The sequence below is a fragment of the Nicotiana tabacum genome, chromosome 13, assembly GCF_000715075.1.
Source record: "Nicotiana tabacum cultivar K326 chromosome 13, ASM71507v2, whole genome shotgun sequence".
Lineage (NCBI taxonomy): Eukaryota > Viridiplantae > Streptophyta > Magnoliopsida > Solanales > Solanaceae > Nicotiana > Nicotiana tabacum.
This window is the reverse complement of record NC_134092.1, coordinates 33,594,792-33,604,573: the sequence shown is the minus strand read 5'-3', so window position 1 is coordinate 33,604,573 and position 9,782 is coordinate 33,594,792. Positions and strand designations below refer to the sequence as shown.

Here is a 9,782-nt window from a genome sequence, read left to right as displayed (position 1 = left end):
TTTGGCTGATTACAGCCTTTATTTCTCGTACCAACTTAAGGTTCGTAGTACAACAAAGTCATAGGATTTGTCAAGCATAGTATTGTCGGAGTAGAAAACATGAAGCAGATATTGTGTGGGCTATGGACTGATTCAGCAACTAGCTCTGGAGAAGTCAAACAAGTTTCAAATTTGATTTTGGTAGTATAAAAACAAATTTCAGTGCATGTGTCTGGATTTGAAAAGGTAGCATTTCATTTGTTGCGGGATTACAATAGTGAGAAGTGAAACATTATTGAGTAGAACAGAATCTTTAACTATTGACCCCATATCTGAACATTTGAGTTTTCATAAGTACTTTTTCTCTTAGGATCAGCTCTTATTTTCACTCCTCCTTTATCCTTACTCCAAGTATAGAAATAAAATGGGCTTGGAGATGTGGACTTAAAATTCTTCTCCACATATAACCCTGTCACAATCTTGTCCCACCTTAATTCTACCCTCCATCTTCCCAAGTCTAAGACAACAACAACTACGTCAAATAAGTTGAGTTCGACTATAAGAATCCTCACTGGCCATGTTACTCCGTTTAAACTCATCTCATGTCAATATTAAGTTAAAAAAAAAATATGATTGGCAATTAGTGATCTATCGATCCGTGGCTGCCATTTGAATTAGATAACAATTGATAACCAACGAAAAGAAAAGAAAACGAGACAGGGATGGCTTCACTTTATGTGAAAAGAGCTGCAAAATTGTAGTAAACAACCAGGGCAAAACTACTACTCCTAGTTTAAGGCTGTTCAAGAAGTTCTCAAGCTATCTAGGATTATAATATGGTAGCAGCATATTACAATATCAGTTACCCAACAAGCTCCTTCTTCCCTTTCCCAAATTACCTCTTCCTACTACTATTATATAAGGATGGGATTTCTAAAGCAAGTTGGTTGAAATCCTATCCAAGACTTTTTAGATTTTGTAGCTATCTGTACCTGCTAGTCTATGCTTCACTCTTCTTCCTAGCAATTACGGTCTAGATCCCCGCGAAGTTATGTTGAAAAATATTTGCTGTAACATATTTAGAGTATCTGGATCTTCCTGCAAAAAATAATTATGAAGGTGAGGCCGTGGCAGTAATTTCAAACAGTGTAGGTGCAACATTAGCTGGAGAGATCGCAGCAGTTTACAAGTGTGGAGGAAAGAAGCTGATGGACTCACACGAAGAATGATGTGAAAAGTGTTGTCAATTAGCTGCGGAGGAAACTTGTATCTCAATACATCACATACCCTGTATTACGAAGAAGATCAAACAATAATTAACATAAAATACAAATGGATAATTAGCGATGAAATAACCATCAGCAGGGACAAAAAGTTTTACTCGCCTAACCTTGATACTTGCGAAAGACTCAGATAACATTGAACGACATATTTTAGCAGCTGTAAACAAGGGTTTACAGAAATCTTTTCTACCAGTCGACTCAAGGCTTGTACCACTGCCAAAAACCGTTCAGTGAAAGCACAGCTATAGTCCAGCCCTTCCTCTTGCATCAAGATTTTCATTACTATGAGCGTTGCAACCTGTACAACCATAACAGTCTTTTCATTTAATCATACTGAAAAAATAATGTACTAAAAACCGGTATATGGGAGAAAACATTTGCTAAACCATTATTACTGTTAGTGGAAAATTTCAAATCAAGATAAGCCGAGCGACACCCAATGAAGCTATAATCAAGTGGAAAGAAAGCCACCACCAGTTTATTACATACATGATGACACGATCATCAAAAGTCATACTAAAATAACTCTGTTATGTTCGTGAAGCATATCTATCCTAAAACCGAATAAAGAAAGAGAGTTTCCGTAGATTGACATCCTATATAAAAAGTCAAATTACGATAAATGCTCTAAAGATTGATAAAAATCATGCATAAATGATAGTAGAATTCTAGATTAATTTCCATTGCTTCAGATCATGGAACAAGAATTTAGAGATCAAAGCTCTGTTTGAACTTATAGGAGAAGAGATACAGAGTTGGTAAAAACTCATATTTTTTCTTGGAGAATCATGTACTAATAGAGAATACAAATTGAAGGATAACATATTAGTAAAATGAAAAACAAGAGGAGAATGAAAAGAGAACAGGAAAAGTGAATGTCAAAAGAAACCTAGAGGTAATTTGTAGTATGCTTGATCTGGAATTTGTGAGAGATGAGACACAGGCATTTGGCGAACAGGAATGCGAGAAACATGTCGCAATTTCGCAGCTAGCTTTAGGACAGATGAAGTAAGAGAAAAAGAGAAAAAGGAAACACAAAAAGGAGCAGCTCCGAAAAAACAGAAAAGGGAGAAAAGAGAATAAAAACAGGACCAGCAGCGCTTCGCAGAAGGCTCAAACTTGGAGGGCTATGGGGCAATACCTGTGCCAATCCTCTCACTGTTCTCTAATATCAATTATCTAAACTTTACATATTCATATAAAAATAAATATAGCTCAAGCAGGAGGCAATAGCTGCACGTACAACACTGTTCTGCTGAACAGTCCACATTTGATAATATGAGAGATCAGCAACTGAATTTGCTACTGCTTTGAGAGCTACTTCTTTCCTTAAGCAAAACAATGTATCAAAAGATAAGTCCTATCCCTATTATGATTTCTTAGTTGTTATACAAGAATCTAACACCAAAAACAACTATAGAATATAAATCTGTCTTGTTCTGACAATGCTGCAAAAACCAATGAAATACCTCGGTAGAACTGTTTCAACAGCCAAGAACATCAGATACAAGGATGTTCATGCATTACATTTTAGCTGACATTTTACCATACTAACTCCTCAAGGTTGATGTCACTATGACGTGTATGATATATACAGTAAACAAATGATTACGATACTAATTATCAGAGTTTAGCATGAGATGCTGACTCTTTGACTTTGAGGACCAGCACTTTCCCTACCTCAAGCTCACCCCAATTTGACTGACCAAAATTTTTGACGATGTTCTGAATATGCCAGGTCATATCTTCATTCTCCCATTTCAAACTTTAATTGGAGACAACAAAATCCTATATATTATTTTTCCTCCGAAGGGCCTTCTTGGAAAAACCCCTCCTCTGCTTTGCTCTTGATAGTGTGGTCCTTCATTCTTTGTAAATTCGTTTAGTTTACTTCAGAATTCAATTTTTTTTTCATTTGAACTAAATGTATAGAATGTTAAGCACAGTATAAGCATTTCTGATGATAACTCACACATGTATATTTATGTTTATATAAGAATATCACTCTCGTAGAAGATGAGAATGAAGTAATATTTTTGCAAAAGATGAAATTGAAGGCAGGCCTAACCTTCCGTGACAGTTCATCTCCCTGATCCATGCAGCGCAGGCACAATGGAAATAGTTGTGTTTCCAGGAAGAAATTAAGAATTTCTGGTCCATATGGATCATCAAACTGCACAACAAAGTGAATTCAGATATCGTATTAGTTCTTCTTAGGATAACTACATAGAGTGTAAGATCAATGGTTTACATTACCATATGAAAGTCCATACATCACAGAGAGTTAATACTTCAGAGAAATCAGATTGGTATTTTGCTAATTAGTATGAGATGAGAATGCGGACGGAATTCACTTACGTGCAAATGTTGACTTTCACAATAGAAGTGGAGAAGAGTCATGACCCATAGTAATGCATCTATAAGTTTGTTGTAAGTAAAAGGGAATTAAAATACTCATGCTTCTACTGCATTAAGAGCGACAATAGCTGCAGTAAAATAGGTTCTAATTTTCTAAGAGAAAAATTGGTTGGACATAACATCCATGCAATGCAGTTAGTCATGCTAGACTAAACTACGTTAAGTTTAGTTACTCAATATACGGTTCAAGTTGAAGAGAATTGAAAAATCAATGAATGAAAGCAATGTAATGAGTACTAGGACAGAACACGTGTGTAATTGTTTAAGTTATATTATCACCTTTGCTAGGGAACCAATAACACCCAAGCTGCTTAGCCTCAAAAATTCCAGAGGCTTCTCATTTGCTGAAGCTCTGAGAAATGGGTAAAGATAAAATGGTATGTTGGCTGCATACAAAAAAGTGTTAGAAGAATAAACTAATTCTGAATAACAGGAGACAAAAGCAATTTCCAGTTCACTCAGCAATCAGTCTATGATTCCTTTACTTGTGCTCTATCACAATCCATGAAGAAAACCAGGAGGGTAAAAGGCAGAGGATAAACCTATTGAAGAAGTGAATACAAATTAAATGTTTGAAGATAACCAGACCAGCAGATGGACGATGCTTCTTAACAAAGGTCTTTCTAGGCACAATGTGCATACTAACCACAGAAATGATAGTGGCGTGAACGTTTACAATTCATGTTCTCAATACATTAAAATCAGAAACCATATAAACTAACGAACTTTTGTATTGAAAAAAGGACTGCAGTGGGCAAAATCTGTTCTTATAATACGCAATCTGAAATTTGCAGTAAAGGAGAATGGAAGATATGCCTAGAAAAAGCGAATAAAATTGCAATATTGTAATAACACTTAGGTCAATGAAAAGGTAAAACGGAAAAACTAGTCCATTTAAAAACTAGTAAATTGAACCTGTTGTTTTGGTAGATACGTGCATGCTCATTTGCATATGTACTAATCCACTCACTTTCAGAAGTAGATTGACAAAGATTTAGCTTAAAATTCATTTTAGTGTGAAGCATTAGAGAATCACGCTACCTTTGACGAGCCCCTTCCTTGTTTCTGGATGAGAGGCCATACACTGCACTCATAAAGCCATAAAAGAGCGGTTGTTACATATCATGAAGAGGGCACAAGCTGGTGAAAATAGTAGACTACATTCTGATTCCGTCAAGTTCATTTTATGACTTCATCCTCCTGATTCCAGAACATCACTGACTATCGCATTATCTATTCAGTAAGAAAATTTCACTTTGTGAGAATTATATATCGTGGATACAGTTTCCGTGAAGTCATGCACAAAAATCCTGTGTACTGACTATATTCTGATGATTTTTCCCTTCATCTGCATTTTAAACCCAATTTAGTGCAACCAGCATTAGATTGCCTCTAACATTGCACTGCATGGATATTACTTATAAGAATAATTATTCAATGAGTTTTACCTTTCCATGTGACACTTGCTTAAACATCAGACTTGATTATCGATAGAACTAAAGTTACTACGACGATATTAAAGCAGTTTGCTACTCATATTACAGTGCTCCATCGAATAATAATGATTGTGATATGAGATATCTGTGGAGAAATATAAACTGACATTTATTCTGGTGCTTCAGTGTTTTATGGACATTTCAAGTGGGAAAGACTAGGACCTTTATTCCTAGGTTATGATCATCAAATATTCTTACTCTCAAGCACAGATTTGATGCTATAACCTCTTACCATCGTAACATTGGAAAGAAGGAAACATTCATACTGTATTACCAAATTATTTAATTTAAGCGTGATCCTAATCTAGGATGCAGCACATTCTAGTCGAACAAGTTTTGAAGCAAGTGCATGAAGAAGGAAGTTGAAAGCAAGCTTATCCTTGTTGATTAGCACTTTCACCTTCTCTAATAGAAAATATGTAATATGATATGTATGTACAAGATGTAGAAGCTAAGGATACACGCCAAACCAAGATTATATGCAAACGCACAAGGAGAAGTACAGTGGTATATATTGACCTGAAGTAAAGTAAGAGCATCACAAACTCGAGTAGATTCCTTCATGGTTAACGTTGAGGTTGACAACTTCGGGTACACTGCTAATACTTCCTGAAGTGAAAAGAAAAGTTAGGCTCCAAAAACTTGTAGCAATTTAGAACTCCTGATCCATCTACATCTTTTGCCATAACATTCGATGTATAAGGCTTGTCCTGCCTGCAGATTAAGTGCCTCACATATTTGTTTTTGGTGCTTACAGAAAGGGCTCCATATGGATTCATTGAAATAAAATCATGTATTTGAGCAAAACTTATCAGTTTCAAATCTTATTTTCAATGTGCAAGGCTAGTTGCAGCCGTTCTCAATCTATCTCAAATCCTATTGCTTTATAGATCTCTTGAATAACTGACTGTTATAGCAATATGACCAGAACATATGGACCTTAAATCAATTCTATATTCAAGATTTCACGCACCCCAGAAAAATAATTTAGAATATACTAACCCAAATACAGTCAAAGAGCTAACTTACAATGCAGCAACTCAAATGAATATCACGAGCATAATACATATAAAAGATGAACTAACAAAATTAACCCTTTCTTATGTCAAACTTTTCTACAGTTCTCATTACTATCGACACTGAAGAAATCTCAGAGTCTGACAATAAAATGCACAGATTATTCCTAGTGAAGAACTAATTATAAGACCCCCCCCCCCAAATAAAGCATCGACTAAACTCAAACTATCAAGTTTTTTTTGCATATCCCTTTCTTTTATTGATACAACAGTAGTTGGCCATTTTTGTCAAATAGTAGCAAGCTATTAAGCAGATACCCAATTGAACCATCTCACAAAGATTGAAACTTAATTCGAGAGGTTTTACGTTTTCATGCTGTTAAGCGTTCACATCTGCTAAGTGAGTTCGTTTCTTCTTACCACGACCATCCACAAAATAATAATAAAAAATGTCCTAAAGTCTTTGGTTAGATAAGCTAACTTAGATATTTCAGAATGGAAATTTTGCATAATTCAGTTTCTGTACTACTATTAATATCAATATTATTTGGAAGAGCAAACCAAATACAAAAAAAAAAACTCTAATCTACATGTGCCTTCTATGGATCAATGTGGAAACTTTGCCTTTCGCAAGCAGACCTCAAGGTGAAAAACTAAAAGTTCAGCTTAAGCATAATTTGAAATGTAGTTGACAAAAGATTGGCAAAAACTAAAAGAGGTATACCTGTAAAAGTAAATAGACTGTATTAAAGGAGTTCCACAACAACAAAGCAAGATCGCTGCACATTTCTCGCTTCTGACAAAATAATATAAAATAACCACCTCAGAATTGTCACCAAAAAATTACCACGTTAGACAGGATAGATGAGAGACAAAGCAAAAGATAATTGGAAATAAACAAAATCAAGAAGATCTGTTTATCATGTTGAACTGTATCAAAGTTAAGTTCATTCTTCACAGTTAATTTATTAGTATATTCTTTTAAGAAATTAACCATATAAATGAAGAAGAAGCCAATCAGTTGTATATCGTCAGGAGAAATCAAGATGGATTATATCAGTTCCCCGCCAGTGTGATCACACAGTGTGTTCTGCTTGACCTATTAAACAATATATATGTATACTAAGTGCTTACTCATTGGCCATTGCCACGTAATAGTAGTTGGTGTGGTGTTATTTTCTACAACTACTGAAAGATTGATGGAGTACTTTTAGTTGATTACAGAACTTGCTATAATATTATAGGGGTACTAATTTATCCTGATGTGATCAACATATAAAATTACACACATACGGGGGGTTTAAACCTCAGATGTACTATAAAATTACACACCATCCATTGCGAAGGTAATTCTGCCCACCAAACTGGAGTACTACATGGGCTCACACCAAGTATTGTAGCTGGATTTAAACCTAAAATCTAGGTTGTTACTAGGCCATCCACGTCTCAATCACTAGGCCATCCCTTTGGAGACTACTTTTCTCATTACGTGCTCCTTCCTACATACTGGGGGTGTGACAGCATTAAAAGACACCACCCTCCAACCGTAGCATACATAGTACATGGTAGTGGATGCATTTTTCGCCTCGACACGTACATATACATATATTGTATACACACACACACAAACAGACCCCACACTTGAAAACCCTCCTTTCAAGCATCAATAGTGATTCTTCTTCACTCTCATGGAGAGGAATCTCCAACTTCTAGTCCTTTTCCACTAGACTATCACTCTCTCATCGACTCAGAGCTGAATGTAGTGTATGAATTAGGGGTTCATCCAAACCTAGCAATGTCGGCTCAGACCTAACAATTTGACTAAATAAGTACAAATAATAGATTTGGAACCCAATAAATTGCGGTAGAATATATTCCTAACTCGAACCATATCCATAATATTCAAATTCTACATGCCTCTACCTCCATAAATATATGTAATTGAACAATTTTATAAAAAATATACTACTCCGTGTATCATACTAAGGTCAGGTAGTGGGTGCATTATAAGTATGGATACACCTCTGCCCATCAACGCTTGGCTTTCTGCGGGTGACGATTCAAAACTCAAAAGATGAACTTTTTCTTGGTACCAAAACGATAAAAGAAAATTATGTTTACCTCTTTGATCACAATGTTGAGTCGACTAAGAACCGCTTCACGAAGATTACTGTCGTGAAGCAACGCTATCAACTGCTCCGGCGAGGCCGTTGCCAATTCAGGAGGCTTCTGTGCGACCAACAATGCCCTACGGCGGAGTTGGTCCACCAATGGCGGAGGCTTTGGCAAATTATCCATTCAGAGTAAAATGTACGGTTAGCCACTTGCAACTGTACCCAACTTTTTCTTGCCCTTTCAAATTCTTGGAGAAAATCTTGAAATTGCTTTTGTGAAAGAGAAAGTGTAGTAGATAATTCTCTCGGAAAGTGTTTCCTTGGTGTCTACGGCTTTGGCTCTTTGGGATTCCAAGCGAGCGGAGAGAAAGGAGGGGCGAAAGGGTTGCGTATTTCATGCAGAATCTCGATATTGTAGGAGCAGTGTTTTAGTAAGACTTTAAAAAAAAGTTAAATTTCGAGAGAAAAAGTTTAAAAAGAAAGAAGAATTAAATGACGACATAAGAGTTTGAAAAAGGGTGAGTCTATTTATATATAACTAGAGGATGCACACTTTGCGCGTGTATCCATCTCAACAGTATATTTAAAATAATTATATATGTATTATATTAAAATTATATTTTAGTTATAAAATAAAATTTTATATGATTCAAATAAGAAATTATACGATATATTTAATATTAAAATATATATATATATAGTTCAAATAAATAAGGATTTAATACACAAAATTTAATTAATTAAAAACTTTAAAATATAAGAAAAAAATTAAATGATGGTTTTGGGAAAATGATGATATCGAGTATACATGACTGATTCGCGTGCTATTTATAGTTTCATTAATTGTTCTAATGAAGTTCAAAATTAAATGGTGACGATTTTGGACTCTCATTTTAGTGTCTACGTTATTGGAGTTATATTTTTCTTATTTATTTCGGAATTAATTAATAAAATATACTTGATTTATATAAATTAAATAATAAGGATGTAATAATAATATCTTTGTCTCTCTAATGTTGGATACTATATCGTTTGAACTTGATGTGCAATAGTTAAGTGTGCTTTTATTAATGAATTATTTCTAGGATTTGATATTGAATTAAAGAGTATAATAATAGCGGGTAAAGGAAAAATTTATTAGAATATGTATTTTTTTTGGTACATAAATATTATAGAATGAGTGCTTCTTTTTAAGGTTAAAAGATCGTTCAATCTTATATAAGGTTTGATCAATCAATTTCGCGTGAATTTGAAAAGATTATTCTTTCAATATACCTTGAAAAATATTATTATTTGTATGGCCTAATATTAAATCCTAAACTTATGGATATTTATTACTTCATATGCTTGTATCACAATTTCTCCAGATTTATCAACTAATACGAATAACTTAACATTATAAAAACTATATTTAGTCATTCGTTGGAATAAATGGAGAAGGAAAAACTTTGTTGGTGAATTTTGTATTTAGGTGAA

The 9,782-nt window shown here is 34.6% G+C and overlaps 1 protein-coding gene across 1 annotated transcript; it reads right to left on the bottom strand.

Moving 5' to 3' along the window:
• Nucleotides 1-732: 732 nt before the first annotated feature.
• LOC107827116 (cell differentiation protein rcd1-like) lies at nt 733-8,700 on the bottom strand. Its single transcript, XM_016654183.2, has 9 exons — nt 8,314-8,700; nt 6,917-6,988; nt 5,696-5,785; nt 4,722-4,764; nt 3,960-4,066; nt 3,331-3,435; nt 1,370-1,560; nt 1,198-1,267; nt 733-1,077 (listed from the first exon to the last, which is right to left on the bottom strand). The coding sequence occupies exons 1-9, from the start codon at nt 8,488-8,490 to the stop codon at nt 1,006-1,008; spliced, it is 927 nt and encodes a 308-aa protein (XP_016509669.1). The 5' UTR covers nt 8,491-8,700; the 3' UTR covers nt 733-1,005.
• Between the last annotated feature and the right edge of the window lie 1,082 nt (nt 8,701-9,782).

Coding starts and splice junctions, on each gene's coding strand:
- LOC107827116 (XM_016654183.2), bottom strand. CDS start 8,490: ATGGATAATTTGCCAAAGCCTCCGCCATTGGTGGACCAACTCCGCCGT. Junction 4,067..4,721: donor AAGGAAGGGGCTCGTCAAAG/GTAGCGTGATTC, acceptor TTTTGTATGCAG/CCAACATACCATTTTATCTT. Junction 1,561..3,330: donor GAGATGAACTGTCACGGAAG/GTTAGGCCTGCC, acceptor ATGGTTGTACAG/GTTGCAACGCTCATAGTAAT.